The sequence below is a fragment of the Erinaceus europaeus genome, chromosome 12 (genome assembly GCF_950295315.1).
Source record: "Erinaceus europaeus chromosome 12, mEriEur2.1, whole genome shotgun sequence".
Lineage (NCBI taxonomy): Eukaryota > Metazoa > Chordata > Mammalia > Eulipotyphla > Erinaceidae > Erinaceus > Erinaceus europaeus.
The window spans coordinates 1,140,025-1,156,697 of NC_080173.1; the positions used below are offsets into that span (position 1 = coordinate 1,140,025).

At 44.4% G+C, this 16,673-nt stretch overlaps 1 protein-coding gene across 1 annotated transcript in view; it reads left to right on the plus strand.

The window, feature by feature from the left end:
- The window catches only part of TLK2 (tousled like kinase 2), a 111,378-nt gene that overhangs the window by 65,357 nt on the left and 29,348 nt on the right, over positions 1-16,673 (plus strand). Inside the window, exons 10-15 of the mRNA XM_060202518.1 lie at positions 3,119-3,229; positions 4,699-4,835; positions 7,895-8,047; positions 11,336-11,402; positions 13,285-13,382; positions 15,541-15,622. Of these exons, the coding sequence (XP_060058501.1) occupies positions 3,119-3,229; positions 4,699-4,835; positions 7,895-8,047; positions 11,336-11,402; positions 13,285-13,382; positions 15,541-15,622 (648 nt within the window). The remainder of the gene's footprint in view (positions 1-3,118; positions 3,230-4,698; positions 4,836-7,894; positions 8,048-11,335; positions 11,403-13,284; positions 13,383-15,540; positions 15,623-16,673) is intronic.

The following is a 16,673-nucleotide window of genomic DNA, read 5'->3' on the forward strand; positions in this document are numbered from 1 at the left end:
GGAGTCTTCATGCCTTCATGATACGTTTTCTGAGCTCAAACGCACTTATTTCCCAAGTCCATTTGTTCCCTGTTCTGCTTACGTGTGACACCTGCTGTTGCGCCAGCAGGTGGCGATGTGTCTGCTTCTCTCTTCAGTGTCCCTGTGGGCTGGGGGTGGGAGCTTGTCTTCACTTGTATGGGTTTGGGCTGTGAGTTTTTCTCGCCTTGTGTCAGACTTTATTCTGGACCCTGGCAGCCTACTCCTTGCTTTTGATTCAGACCGTGCCCCACTTTGCTGTAGCTCCTCCCTGAACCTGTGAGCTCTGCTGCCCTGTGTCAGTAAGCCCCAGGCTTGGCCTGTCTTTGCAGAGTCTCTCCACTTGCCCTTTCCAAGAAGGACACCCACCTGTGCTTCCGTGATTTTCTTCAGACCTTGCGGCTGGAGTGCCGTGACGCTCCTGTTGATGTTTGGTTGCTCAATCTGGCTGTTGGTGAGCGTGACCTCTCACTTGCTCTGATGGCACGGCTGCTGTACTTTGGCTCTGTGGGGAGATGACTCTCGCCCTTCTCCACTTGATGTTCCCTTTATTCAGAGCTACTTTCCCTTAGATGTGTATGTTTCCTTTCTTCATCTTTGCGGAGAGCTCTATGGAAACTCAGTACTTGCTTCTCATCGTTACTATTCATCATTACTTAGAGCTGCTCTTATTCCTTTTTTTTTGTTTTTGGTACTGGCTGAATTGTCAAGATTTATAATTAGAAATATTGCGGACTTTAAAAGCTCCTAGTTCAACCCCAGTACAGATACATCTGCAGTATTGGGAAAGAATTAGCTTTCTTCCTTCATCACCTGCTTGGTCCTCTTGGTATATGAAGAACTGGAAATCCTAATAAACATATTTTTGGGCAGTGGAGTCAGGGACTTAAAGTCTCTCCTCTCACTTAACAGGAAGCCGTGTGCTCACTCCTCTGCTGCACAGCACTCACCGGCTCTGTGCCTAGTAAGGCTGCAGGTCTTTCTTTGTGCACACAGAAGAGTAGGAAAGGACGGCACACGTAGAGACAAAGAAGGACACAGGATGTCCCCTTGGCCGTGCAGTTTGTGTCACCATATGGAGGAGTGACAGGAGGAAGCGCACAGACCTTCACATCCATGTCAGGCAGCAGGGGTCAGGCTCATTGCGTCTTGGTGAGATGTTAGGAAGTGCTAGTCTCGCGCTGTTTGGAGCACACACACACACGGCACTAGTGTCAGCAGTCACAAAGTTTTAGAGCTGGTGACACTTTGAGCTTACGGAGATTAATAGACTCTGTACGTGTGATTACAGGTTTTTAAGGGAACGCTGACTTTTTAAAAATAGGCTGACTTTCGCGTAACATTTATCTTTTAAGAGTCCTTCACATAAATTAGATGGCCATATTTGCCCATGTGTGTTTGACTTTATGTTTGATGATGAAGTGCGTGGATCTCTAAGAAAGCTGATAGGAAACCAGCTATATAGAGAGAAGTCTGTGTGTGCTGTTACGTCTCTCAGTTGTGGGTTTTGTTTATTTAACTGAGAAATACCAGTCTAAGGGACCAGGTTGTGGTGCTCCTTTTTGAGCACACACAACTCAAGACCTCGGTTCAAGCCCTCAGTCCCCACTTGCAGGGGGGGAAGCTCGTGAGTTGTGAAGCAGGGCTGCAGTTGTCTCTCTCTCTGTCTCTCCCTCTCGCCTTTCAACTTCTGTCTCTCCAAAATAAATGATAAAAGTTTGAAAATACTATTTTTTAAAAAAGGAGAAATGCCAGGCTTCTCGATAATGTTAAGCATGGGATATAATGTGGCATTTTTTTGCCAGGAGTGTAGAGGGGTTTTGTTTGTTTAATACATACAAGAGTAGATTTAGGAGTTGCAGGTAGGTTAGTGGTCCTTTCCTTCTCTGTTATTGCAAGTCTTAAATCTTTCAGACTGTTTAGTCCATCCTTCTGACCACAGCTGAGCTCGTGGCATACTGCGTTGGACATTCATCTAACCAGAACCTTCAGCTTGACTGTTGCTTTGGCCATTTGCAGATGTGGGGTGCTTGGCTTCTCTTAGAGATATTTCTATGCAAATTCATGTTTCTTTTTCTTTGGAAATAACAAAAAAAGAGCAATTGAACATAACATTATGTGGCTTCAATCTTTAAATTACTACCTTGATTACAGTATTTAATTTTGTGTATGTGTGCACCTCCCAGTGGGACATATATATTAGACTCAGGCAGCTTTTGGAAAGAATAAATTATGGGAGCCGGGTGGTAGCGCAGCGGGTTAAGCACACGTGGTGCGAAGCACAAGGACCTGCGTAAGGAACCCGGTTCGAGCCCCTGGCTCCCCACCTGCAGGGGAGTTGCTTCACAGGCTGTGAAGTAGGTCTGTAGGTATCTAAATTTCTCTCTCCCTCTCTGTCTTCCCACCTTCTCTTCATTTCACTCTGTCCTATCTAACAACGATGACAACAACAACAGCAATAATAACTACAACAATAAAAATAACAAGGGCAACAAAAGGGAAAATAAATACATAAATATAAAAAAATTTAAAAAAAGAATAAATTACGATGAGTAGAAAAGCAGAACCACTTCTAGTAATAGAATTAATTTTTAGTAAAGTAGGTGATATCTTTATTCAAGGTGAATAAAGGAATCAAGCATTTCTTTTTATTTTAACTTGAGAACAGTGTGAGTGATGTAATACTAGTCTTAGGAGTCAGGCAGTAGCGCAGCGGGTTAAGCGCACGTGGTGCAAAGCACAAGGACCGGCTTAAGGATCCCGGTTCGAGCCCCGGCTCCCCACCTGCACAGGGGAGTTGCTCCCCAGGCAGTGAAGCAGGTCTGCAGGTGTCTGTCTTTCTCTCCCCGTCTCTTGTCTTCCTCTCCTCTCTCCATTTCTCTCTGCCCTATCCCACAACGACGACATCATCAACAACAACAATAATCACCACAACAATAAAACGAGGGCAACAAAAGGGAAAATAAATAAAATAAAAAAAATACTAGTCTTGACCTCACTGAGCCTTGAGTTTGCTTTAACAGAAGTGGCTTTTGAATTCCTTGATAAGCCCTCAATCCATCTTTCTTGGAGCTAATTAACAAAATTCTTCCCGTTGAAGGCCAACTGTGATTTGAGACGGCAGATTGATGAACAGCAGAAGATGCTAGAGAAATACAAAGAGCGATTAAATAGATGTGTGACGATGAGCAAGAAACTCCTTATTGAGAAGGTGAGTGGTGGCGAACCTCTTATCCCAAAATGCCGCATGCGTCCTTACTGTGTCTCTTCACATGTTTTAGAAAAAGACTTGTCATTTGACAGCTAGAATTCCTTCTTGTACAGACTTTGAACAAGTATCCATAGTTGTAACTTGGAATATATTGCTATGTTAAAGCAATCTGTTAAAGAGTATGAAACTGGGGATTGGGCGGTAGTACAGCAGGTTAAGCACACATGGCGCAAAGTGCAAGGATCCTGGTTCAACCTCGGCTCTCCACCTTCAGGGGCGCTGCTTCACAGGCAGTAAAGCAGATCTGCAAGTGTCTCTTTCTTTCCCCCTCTCCATCTCCCCATCTCTCTCGACTTCTTTCTGTCCTGTCCAACAACAATAACAGCAGTGACCACAACAAAGGCAACAAAATGGGGAAAATGGCCTCCAGGAGCAGTGGATTTATAGTGCAGGCACTGAGTCAAGGGTCAATTTCTTTCATCCTTTGTTTTCTTGGGGGGTGGCGGCAGAGGGAGAGGAGAAACCAGACACCTGAATGCCATTCCACCGTCCAGCGAGCTCCTCCTCTGGTACTGTTCACAGTTACCCCTGCCATGCTGGGGCTCGACCTCAGGGCTGTGTGCACGGGTGAGTCATACGCTGCACTAGATGAGCTGTCTCCGGGCCTCTTTTCCTTGTTTAGTAAAGATGTTTATTTGTTTCAGGGAGTTGTGGGTGCAGGTCAGAAGCCAAGCAGTCACTTCCCTCCAGCATCTGTTGCTCAGGAATTGAACCTGGGGCTTTAGGCACCCCAACTGCTAAAAACTTGTCATTGCCACTGGGACTTCAGTGCTCCAAGATTTTTCACATAAATACAAGAGAGAAAAAGACACCACAGCACTGAAGCTTCTCTCAGTGAGGTGGGCCAGGCTCATACCTTTGTCGTGCGCTGTCCAAGCGAGCTCTCTCAGAACTTTCTTTTTATTCACTGTGCCTGTGCATCCTGTTTAAACTGTTTTTAGATGCGAGAGGACAAAAGACAAGACACAGCCCTGCCACATACAGTGCTGTCTTGTTCTGCGTGCTGTCACCCAGACAGGTCGGGACCCAGAGCCTCACGCTCTGAGGCACAGACTGTCCGGATTGTGAGCTGCTGTGGCGGCAGGATGGTTGGGCTGCTGGGACTGCTCACAGGTGGCTGTTGCTTACGGGGTAACCCTGACTTTATTTTCTGGAGCCACGTTAAAGAAAGGTTCTGAGGAAAACTTTATATCACCTCATAGTTTGAGTTGTATGGCAAGAAAACCACTTTTGTAACAGACGTAAGATGACATGTTAACATAGAGAATTATTTAAAGGTAAGACATTTCCTGAGGTCAGTGTAGATTGGTCTACGCACACTGAAATATCTATAATATCGTACAAACAATAAACTGTCTCTGCGTTCTAATAGGAAGTAAATGGTGACGTCTGTGTCCTTTTCCTCTCAGTCAAAGCAAGAGAAGATGGCGTGTAGGGACAAGAGCATGCAGGACCGCTTGCGACTGGGCCACTTCACCACCGTCCGGCATGGAGCGTCATTCACTGAACAGTGGACGGACGGCTATGCTTTCCAGAACCTCATCAAGTAGGTGGATTAGCTGGGTACTCTTTTTAAAAATGATTTCTTTATTTTCCCCTTTGTTGTCCTTGTTTTGTTGTTGTAGTTATTGTTGTTATTGATGTTGTCGTTGGATAGGACAGAGAGAAATGGAGAGAGGTGGGGAAGACAGAGAGGGGGAGAGAAAGACAGACACCTGTAGACCTGCTTCACCTCCTGTGAAGTGACCCCCCCCCCCCTGCAGGTGGGGAGCCGGGGGCCTCGAACCAGGATCCTTAAGCTGGTCCTTGCGCTTTGCGCCACCTGTGCTTAACCTGCTGCGCTGCTGCTGACTCCCTAGCTGGATACATAGACAGTTGCTTTGGGTTCGTTTTCTGTGATTGTAGTCTTTAATACTCTCAGTTGTGATAGTCACATTTTCATTCAGTTTTAGTTACTGCAGGTGTGAAGATAGGGAACAGATGTAGACAGACCTAGACGAAGTAACATACATCACCAGGAAGAAAAAGAAGTTCAGCATAAAACTCAAAAGAATCAGGATTACTGAAACTCGCTAAGAAATCGTCAAGTGATAGATCCTTCCCTGTAGGACTCTGCTCCCAAGCCCTTCGTAGTACTCTCCCTGCTCACCAGTCGGTATTGTCAGACCTGCTGATGGAAACCAAAGGCACACTAACGTCACAGCATCCTCCATCGCCTTGTCTTTAACGCCCACACAGGAGTGAGATCATCTGTGCTTGTCTTTCTCCTCCTGGCTTATTTCACTCAGCAGTGCGAAGTGCCGTCTCCTGACAGCTGGAGGTGGCATGTGTCACGTCTCCCTTTGTTGTGTGTGCAGGCACCAAGTCCCACTGATACCCTGGTGGCAGTTAGAAAAAGGGTGCCATTGCCTTACAAGACTGTAGGACATTTGGGAGTAAGAATTTACATCTCTTGAAAGTATGTTGTCACTTTTTAAACAAATTATATGGCAGTATGGCCCACCATCTTTTTAAAATCAGTTTAGAAATCTTTTAAAAGTGTAATCTAAGGAGTAATCATTGTCACAGGACTAGCAGGAGTCACTCTCGTCTCTGGGATTAAGTCTGAACAACATTCTTTAACCTGAGCCAATAGAGGGAATATAGATGTTGTCTTCTGAGCCCACACTGACAACACTGTGTCCAGCCAGACAGTGTGCCCATGGGCAGTCTCCGTACTGGTCAGCGCCCTGCGCCTCTCCTGTCACCAGACAGCTCTGCTTAGAACTCAGGGCAGGTGTTGCCTGGAGTGTGGAGCCTGGCTTAGCTCAGAGGCCGCTTCTTCTCTGGAGCACTTGCTGTGTCTCCGACAGCCTCTTGTCACCCTGAAGCACACACACTACACACACACTTGAGATCTCGACGAAGTGCTCCTGAAGCAAGATGGAGCCTGATGCATCTCACATAGAAAGCGGCTTCTAACGTGTGGCACAGTTTGTGCTTGTTTTTTTTTAAGGGATTATCAGGGTGGTGGCACATCTGGTTAGGAGCACACATCACAGTGTGCAAGGACCCAGGTTGGAGCCCTTGGCCCCCACCTGCAGGAGCTGCTTCAGGAGCGGTGAAGCAGGGTTGTGGCCATCTCTCTGTTTCTCCTCCTCTCTCTCCTCTTTCCCTCCCCTCTCAATAGCTCTGCCTAGCCAATTATAATCAAGTAAAAATATTTAAAATTAGGGATTATCTATCTACTTACTTGTCTTATTAATTTATTGGGTAGAGACAGAGGGAAACTGAGATGGAAAGGAGACGGATGGAGAGAGAACTGACACCTGCAGATGGGGACCAGAGGCTTGAACCCAGGTTCTTGCGCATGGTAGCAGGTGCACTCAACCACGTGTGCCACTGCTTGGTCCCTCTCCAGAGGGATTTTACTAAATAGCATCAGACTTTCCTTTGGTGAGGAGGGAATACTTTCCAGGAGGAAAAAAAGCACTTCTTTCAGGCATAAATTATTTAGTGTGTGTGTGTGTGTGTGTTCTATTCAAAGTAGTCACACACTCTCCACTCTGCCCATAAACTATTTCAGTAAATACTCACTCTCTCTCTCTCTCTCTGTTTCTCTCTAAATGCAACACAGAGTGGTCTGGATCTGGAAAAACATGATTAAAATATAAAGCATGCCCTCTTGGTCTCAAGATGGAACTGACCTAACAAATCAGGCTACATTAAGACATACCGAATGTACCACAACCTGAAAATATCTTTTGAGTCCTGAGCTAATATGAGCTATTTACACAGCTGCAATTTTAGAATTTTATGTTAATTCCCTCCTTGAAGCTCATAGTGGAATGTTTGAAACCAATCACGATAAAGCAAGTGCTCAGGATTCCAAGCTGCTGACAAGCGTGAACTGGCCAGCTGCTTAACTAAGTATGCATCTTTAATGCACTCTCAACTGTTAACAAGAAATCAGAAAAGTGTTCTTTTAGGGTCAGACAATAAAGCCACAACAGAAATGTATTATTCTTCCTGCCCCCTTTCTCTGAGAATAATTGTGTTTAGTGTTCTAAAGCACAGACTCACTGAAATTTTTTTTTTAATTTTCCTTTTCTTCAAAAAAATTTCTATAACCAGTTATTTGACTCTTCTAATCTAAAGTTAAAATAAAATCTCGGGGGCCGGGCAGTAGGGTACTGGGTTAAGCGCACATGGTACAAAGCACAAAGCCCTGAGCAAGGATCCTGGTTCAAGCCCCGAGCTCCCCAACCTGTAGGGTTGGGGGGGTTGCTTCACAACTGGTGAAGCAGGTCTGCCGATGTCTGTCTTTCTCTCTCCCGTCTCTGTCTTCTCCTCCTCTCTCGATTTCTCTCTGTCCTATCCAACAACAACAACAACAACAATAACAGCAATGACAACAATGGAAAAAAGGAGGCCTCCAGGAGCAGTGGATTTGTAGTGCAAACACCGAGCCCCAGCGATAACCCTGGAGGCAAAAAAACAACAACAACAATAATTTGAAGTTTATTTTACTAGATATACAGTGACAAAGATATTTGTGTCTTGTTCTATAAGTACATTAAAATGTTTTTACATACTTCCTTTGTGTAATATCTTTCCTATCTCTAGGCAGCAAGAAAGGATAAATTCACAAAGGGAAGAGATAGAAAGACAACGGAAGATGTTAGCAAAGCGAAAGCCTCCCGCCATGGGCCAGGCCCCTCCAGCAACCAGTGAGCAGAAGCAGCGTAAAAGCAAGACCAACGGGGCTGAAAATGAGACGTATGTTCTGTGTTGGGCCAGCTGGGAAAGGTGTACACCACACTCTTCCAGAATGCAGATGTCCTGTTGGATACACTGGAGAAACGATACATTGTGGAGACTTGTGCCCTTAAGTTTCCTTTTTTTAGTTATATTAATGAATTTGACCAACTCATAAAAAGTAACTTTTCAAAGCATTACTCCTAGTTAAGGGAGAAAAGTGCCACTCGACTTAATGTCTTGATTTTTGGCCACTCTAAAATCTCGTGTAACCACGTGTGGTCGAGATGTTGGGACACTGCTATGTGTCATTATCAAGATGCTACTTTAGGAGTAGATCTAAAATGAAGATTCTGGTGACAACAGTATTTTTTCATGTTCTGGGGACCTAAGAAAAATACCAGTATCTTAAATACAGTGCAGTGATCGCTTTCACCATCAAAAAACACTTACTGCGTAACTGTCAGTGGTTATGGTGAAGATAGGCTGCGAGTGAGAGAAATGACAAGGCCAGGGAGATATCAAGACGGCTATGCACAAGACTTTCATCCTGAAGCTCCCAGGTTCAATTCCCAGCACCACCATAAGCCAGAAGTGCTCTGGTTTAAAACAGGAGGGGCAGTGGGAGAAGAGAGAAAGAAAAGATAATGCCTGTTTATTTGTTTCTGAGAGAGATCACAGCACTGAAGTTTCCTTTCACATGATGCGGACTGGACTCGAACCAGGGCTTTGCACACAACAGAGCACCACACTATTCAAGTGATTGTTTTCACGGGTTCGATAATGACATTTTATTTACTAACTGAAAAGTCCTTATGTTTATTTATTTATTTATTTATTTATTTATTTATTCCTTTTTATTGCCCTTGTTGTTTTATTGTTGTGGTTATTACTGCTACTGCTATTGATGTCGTTGTTGGATAGGACAGAGAGAAATGGAGAGAGGAGGGGAAGACAGAGAGGGGGAGAGAAAGACAGACACCTGCAGACCTGCTTCACCACCTGTGAAGCAACTCTCCTGCAGGTGGGGAGCCGGGGGCTCAAACCGGGATCCTTAGGTCGGTCCTTGCGCTTTGCGCCACCTGCGCTTAACCCTCTGCGCTACCTCCCGACTCCTAGTCTTTATGTTTTTATATAACTTTGCAAAAAGCAAAACACACGGTTCATCTTAAATATGATAATGCTTTTATTACACCTTTGTTAAAGTCCATAACATCCTAGAAATGAGTCTATTTTCATTGAGAAAGTCTATTTTCCAGTGAGAAAGATGGTATAGCATTAAATTTTTTAAATTAATTTTTATTGCCACCAGGATTATTGCTGGGAATTGGTGCCTGTACAGTGAATTAATTCACTACTTCCCCCCCCCCCCAGTCCCCCCGTCTGTCTCTCTTTTAAATAGAGAGAGAAATTTAGAGGGACATGGAGACAGAGAGAGAGAGAGAGACGCTTGGAGCCCTGCTTCACCACTTGTGCAGGTGGGATTAGCTTATGTGTCCTCTTTGGGCACCACTTCCTGATTCCTTCACATTCCCCTTCACTCCATGGGTGTGGAGAGATGGTGTGGCGACTCCTGGGCTCTTGTGATGCAGAACTAAATGTGTAGCCTCAGACTTAGTCAGAGGAAATGAACAGATGAAGGACTAAAGTCTAGTGGGAGAAATATGCACATCAGATGAGCTTGAAAGGTATCTTCAATCTTGTGATTCCAGTTATTGAAAAACTAGATTCTAAAGAAAAATGTTCCTTTTTTAAAAAGTCCATGTAGGTAGGAGCCTAGATTTGAAAAATCATCTAAGAAAATATTTTAGACATCATTCTGATTGAGCCTTCTTTTATGATTCCTGTGTTTATGTTGCGAAAATAGTCTTCCCCCAGTAGGACATGTCACACTACATAAGCCTAGTGACGGGAGAGTAATAAAATAGTTGCACAGGCTGTTCCCTTGAGTTCACTCCAGACTAGAGCATCACATAAAGGACTCCAGTCCAGTGGTCCGGGAGGTGGCACAGTGGATAAAGTGTTGGACTCTCAAGCAGGAGGTCCTGAGTTTAGTCGCTAGCAGTGCATGTACCGGAGTGATGTCTGGTTCTTTCTCTCTCTCCTCCTATCCTTCTCATTAGTAAATAAATAAAATATATTTAAAAATATAAATAAATAAAATATATTAAAAAAAAAAAAAAAAGACACCAGTCTGGAAGGCCTTTGTTCCAATTGTTAATGAGAATATCTGTGACTCTGTCCATTTCTTTGACCAGAAGTCAGAAACAGTCTTGGTGTTTTAGAGAGAAGCACATTATCCTTTGCCAGCACTCAGCCCACTTCAGGTAGATAGAATTCATTGATACAATGTTTATTTCTCCCTGTTTTCCTGGTGTGATAGGCAGCAATGAACATAAGTACTTCCACAGCTATGACTAAATCGGTGTAGTAACCCAACTGGGTGTACTTTTCCTTCCTGATACTCTTTTTCTTTTCAGAGTCAGATCGCAAAGGCTCTATTTTGTAGCCCTGAGTGATTGATAGGATAGCTGTTTCTTCTTTCTCCTGCTATTTAGGATGTATCTAAGCATCTAAAACTTTGAAGTATATACGTGCGTTTCTAGAATATGCAGAGGGTGGAGATAGAGGAGTGAGATACCCCTTCTTACATGCTCATTCTTGAGATAAGAGGATTCCACCGGGGTGGGTAGGTAGAATTGACTCGGTTAGCCTTTTAGAATCGTGCCTGAGTAGCATCTCACAGCTCACAGATTCCTTTCTCATTCTCGCTGCATAGTCATAGCTGTTGCAGATAGGTGAGATTATTGGTAGCATTCTCAGGAGACTGGGACTTAAAGAGGCTGAGGTTGCTTTTCAAAGGTCATATGGTCAGTGGTCCAAGTTTTGCTTTGACCCCTAGTCTTCATATTCCAAATCCCTCCTCTCTCTGTCTTCTTTCTCCTTGTCATTACAGTATCAAAAACTACAAAATCCGTTGGTTTATTTTGCCTTTTCAAAAATGTAGACATTCACTTTTTGGTTAAATGGATTTTCATCTGACTAAGTGTGTGGGACAAAGTTCATTTTTTAAACAATGTAAAAATATAGCTCATTTTGCTTATTTATTTATTCTTTAAGAAATTATACTTTTGACATTGGAGTCCTGTCTTCACATCACATCTGATATAGCCCAGTTTTCTTGTTGAAGGACTGCAAGCTACCCGTCTCTTACTCATTTTAGCTTAGAGAGTGAAGAGACTGTTTGGTGTGCAGTCGGCGTGCGATGAGTTCAAATAATTTACGGAAATTTTTGCCATTATTTTCCAGGTTAACGTTAGCAGAATACCATGAACAAGAAGAAATCTTCAAGCTCAGATTAGGTCACCTTAAGAAGGTAAAACACTAAGAACAGTTAGTATGGAGAAATAACATTTTTGTCTACATTTGAAGTTGCTTGCTGGTGCCGATGTAATAGTCTGACAGGCCTGCAGAAATCCTGGGTGCCATCCAGCCTCCTGCTCTAGTTGCAGAAGTCATGTCTTTTTAATTTTCAAGCCAACTCCAGCTACCGGATAATACTTCCTAAAAAATTATTTATGATGATGATGATGATGATTTTCCCACCAGGTTATGGGTGGGGCTTCACTGTTCCTAATGGCCAACCACCCCCCCCCCCCCTTCTTCTTTGCCAGAGCCCTGCTCAGCTCTGGCTTACGGTGGTGCAGGGGATTGAACCTGGGACTTTAGGGCCCCAGTCATGAGAGTCTCTTTGCAGAACCATGATGCTGTCTCCCCCACCCCCTTTTTTTCTTTGACAGAGGGTCAGAGAAAGAGGAGAGACACCCGCAGCACTGCTGCGCAGCTTTTGAAGCTTCCCTTCACTGGGGACTGGGGGCTTGAACTCGGGACCTTGTGCTCTGCCGCATGAGCCACCATCCAGCCCGAGTCCTTTTTCCAGTAGTGATGCACTAGGGGTGTTTGGGCAAACTTCACAGGGGTTCTTAAGTGGTTGAACTTACGGTAAACAGAGAGATAATAACAGCAGCTGTTTCTGCGATGGACAGTGCAATTCTTGTAGTGGTTCAGTCACAGAGCAGCTCCTACCTTAGCCTGAGTAGTCAGCAGGGTCTCATGGTGACCCCACTGTAACACAGGCACCTTGTTACTGACGGTGTTTCACGTGGTGTCTCTATGCGTGGAGCCGCTCTCCTCTAGGCCAGCATGCTGCATGTTTTTGGTCATCACCAGTAAGCATCGTATTTATTTACTTATTTATTTTTGCCACTAAAGTTACTGTTGGGGCTTGGTGCTTGCACGATGAATCCACTGCTCCTGGTGGCTGTTCTTTTTCTCTTTTTTAAGTTTTTCTTTATTTGATAGAACAGGGAAAAATTGGGAGGGGAGAAGGAGATAGACACCTGCTAGTAAGCATCTGATTACTACTTTTGTGTTTGGTCTTTGCTACCCACTCAGCTTTGTTTTATTTGTTTTCCCTTTCTCAATCCCACACAAGGGGGGCCCACCCAGAGCCGTGCTCAGCTTTGACTTTTACAGGGTGCTGGAGGTTAACCCTGTGACTGGAGCCTCAGGCAGGAAAGCTATTTGCATAATGGTTTTGCTGTTTCCCCAGCCCCTACCTACTTATTCTTAAGAACCATTGGACAGAATTTAAGGCACTTTCAGTACTTATAAAACAGAACGAGATAGAAAACCTGAGTTTTGGAAGAAAGTCACACGCACACAGTCACACACCTGCAGATTTCAGAAGTTTAACTGGTTATAAGAAGTAGACACAGAGAAGAATAAGCAAATACTAGAGAGCTTTGTCTCTTCCTGCTGTGCTGTGGCTTGATAGTTATCATTTTACTATATGTACTTGTCTTTTACCTTGTGCTGTCGTTGGGGCTCAGTGCTGGTGCTGTGAATCTCTTGCTCCCAGGGGCCGTTCCCCCCCCCCCCCTTAAGAATTCCTTCCCTTTCTGTTTTATTGGCGAACAGAGAGAAGTTGAGGGAGGAGAGGCAATAGAGAGGAAGACAGACACCTGCAGACCTTCACCCCTGCAAGTGGGGAGCCAGGGATTCACACTTGGGTCCTTGTACTTAACCAGGTGCACCACTGCCCAGCCCCCGAGACTTTTAATGATTATAGTCTAGCTCTTAAGAAAATCTTTTTTAGTGCAAGATCTCTTCCGAGAAATGCTTATGGTTTTTGAGTTGAGATCCTGAAAAGATGTTTAAAAGAATGTTCTGAATTATGTCTCTCCTCTTCACTGTAGGAGGAAGCAGAGATCCAGGCAGAACTGGAAAGACTAGAAAGGGTTAGAAATTTACATATCAGAGAACTGAAAAGGATACACAATGAAGATAACTCACAGTAAGTAAAGTGTGGTGTTAAACGGCTTGGGCTAGAGTGAACTTAATGTGAACTTGGTGAACAAGGCGATGGTGTGTTTAGCTCCACTGAGGGTACAGTATAGGTTCACGAACAAAGTGATGGTTGATATATTTTGACTAGACAGGAATGTATTAGATTTATGTAGTAGATACATTGCTGTACATACATTACAGAATTTTTGCACAATTAAAGGTCATTAAAGCAGCCACTTTGCAGTTGTAAATTATTGGGTTTACTTACTGCTTCTTAGTAAAGAGAATTCCTGGTTCACAGTGTAATGGTGTTTAGAGAAGCCTGTTGGTGGAAGCAGAGGAATGGCAAACTGGGTGGAGTGTACTCCTTGCCTTGTGCACCGCCCAGGTTTGAGTCCTAGCTCCACGTGGTAGTGCCTGGGCTAACTGGGGTCAGCTCTGATGCTGTGGTGTCTCTTCCTTTCTCTCATCTTAATCTGATTAAGAAAGTGGCCTGGCAGAGGTGAAATTGCACATGTGTGTGAGGCCCCAACTCTTAAAAAATAAAAGAGAAACTGAACAGTAACACCCCTGGGAGAGTATACCTGTTACATGCACAGTGACCAGCACCTAGAGGGAAGAAGCTTCACATATGATGCAGCAGTGCTGCAGGCCTGTCTCTCTCTCTCTCTCTCTCTCTCTCACTCTCTCTCTCTCTGACACACACACACACACACACTATTTATCAGAAGAAGAAAAAAATTGACTGCTGGAGTGGTGATGCTGTCATCTGTCACTGAGTGCCAGTGATAGATCTGGTGGCAGAATAGTGAAGGAAGGAGTGGAGGAGAAAGAAAGACCAGAAGAAAATGGTGGGTTGAAATACAACTCAGCGTGACCTTCAAAGGCTGTTTGAATGTTGAGATTTTAACAAGACATTCTTATGTTCACCGTGCTTGTGGATGAACCGCGCTTGGTTGAAGTCATCAGGACTGATGCTGCAGAAGACAGCGAGGGTGTTATGTCTGTAATCTTTCTCACTGAGTTTTGAATCATCTCATTTTGTTTGGTCCACGTCGTAGCAGTCAGTTGCCGTGAGTTGTGGCCTGGCAGGTAGCACAGTGATAGAATTCTGGACTGACAAGACTGAGATCTTGAGTCCGATCCCATGATATATATATTATTTATTAATGGGTCGGGTCGTCTTTAGCTCAAGAAGCAGGCTTAGAGAAAGGAGGTTAACTTGACTAGGTACCTGTAGCTGGTGTACCAAACAGAGTTAGACTGGTACTATGCAGTAAGGTTATCTATTTCCACAGGCATGCCTTCGTCTCAAAGCAAGTTTAGAATTAATAATTGATTGCTGAAGGTCGGGAATGAGATAGAAATCTTTTTAACAGTTTATTTCCCACCAGAGAGGTGGGGGCTGGGAGGAGAGGCTGGAGCACTGCTTATCAAAGGTAGTTGTAGGGCCTGAGCCCAGGACCCCTGGGGGGGTCAGGGTTGCTACCTCGACCCCAGATGGAACTTCTCCTCCTCCTGGCCACCTTCATCAGAGACAGAGAGACAGAGGCAGGGAGACACTACAACACCAGAACTTCCTCCACAGTGGTGGAGGGCCAGGCTTGACCCCTCAGTCATACTTTAAAGTTTTTTACTAGGCTTCTTCCCTGCTTTTTCTTCTTATCCGACCTTGATGCAAGGTGGAACTCTGTGGAGAACTTAGACTCTGAAGACTTTGTATTGTTTTACTTTTGAAGACTTTGTTGCAAAGATAAGTTGCACATAGAATTTGTGCCTGGGTTAAAATCAGGTCCACTTTTAAGCGTAGAATATCTCATCTCACACTTTGAGCCTGTGCAGTTTAGTGGGAGCTCAGTTGTGCAGGAGCCAGGAGCCACACACAACCTGGGTTCTAGGTGTCTAGCCTCTTTGGAGCAGGGCAGAAAGTGAGGGCGGTCAACAAAGGTCACAGTGGCTACACAGAGACTGGAACCAGTGCCGGGGCTCCACAGGGGTGCTGTTGATTGAGTTCTGCTGTGTCTCTGAACTGTGTGACTTCCTTCTGCTCAACACGAGCCGTTGGACACCAATTGCCAGTCAGTCAGCAGCAGCTCCAGTGCACAGCTGCTTACTCTGGGAGTAACCCAAATCACCTCAGAATGTCACTATTCCTGTTTCCACAGGTTTAAAGATCATCCAACACTAAATGACAGATACTTGTTGTTACATCTTTTGGGTAGAGGAGGTTTCAGTGAAGTTTACAAGGTGAGTATGAGTATTACGAACTTGAAGAACATTTAGAATATTGATATACTGTATATTATCTATCGGTTGAAATTCAGAATCTTTAAGAGCCCATAGCTCTTAAAAGTTTTTGAATACATAGCTCTGGAAGCATTATTTCCAGTAACTTAAGTGACTAAGCAGAATATAATATTTTAAAGAATTTATAAAATATATTTATTTATTAATGAGAAAGAGAAAACCAGGAGGCTGATCAGTGTGTGTGAGTGTGTGTGTGTGTGTGAGTGTGAGTGTGTGTGAGTGTGTGTGTGAGTGTGTGTGTGTGTGTGTGTGTGAGTGTGTGTGTGTGTGTGTGTGTGTGTGTGAGAGTGAGTGTGTGTGTGTGTGTGTGTGTGAGAGTGTGTGTGAGTGTGTGTGAGTGTGTGTGTGTGTGTGTGTGAGTGTGTGTGTGAGAGTGTGTGTGTGTGAGTGTGTGTGAGAGTGTGTGTGAGTGTGTGAGTGTGTGTGTGTGTGAGTGTGTGTGTGTGAGTGTGTGTGTGGGGGTGTGTGTGTGAGTGTGTGTGAGAGTGTGTGTGAGTGTGTGTGTGAGTGTGTGTGTGGGGGTGTGTGTGAGTGTGTGTGTGTGTGTGTGTGTGTGAGTGTGTCTGTCTGTCTGTCCTATTGAATTAAAAAAAAGTCACTGGGAGCAGTGGATTCATATTGCCAGCACTGAGCCCCAGTGACAACCCTGGAGACAGAGAGGGAGGAGGAACATGAACCAGAGCATCATTCTGGCACGTGCAGCACCTGAGGATCAAACAGTCGCATGCTCGAGAATCCAGTACTTGATACCACCTCCTAGGCTACCTAGAGTTTGGCTTTGTTTTTAAGATTTATTTATTACAGAGTAAGAGGAAAGAGTAGGAGAGCCGTGATTTCACTTTGGCGTGTAAGACAGCGAGTTGACACAGGACGGTATCCCTGAGAGCCCAAGTGAGTCAGCCACTTTGCCATCTCCCAAGATACCAGAATATAGATCTTGCTGTTTCCTTTTCCAAAATATTTCATTTATTAAATTCTTGGATAGAGACAG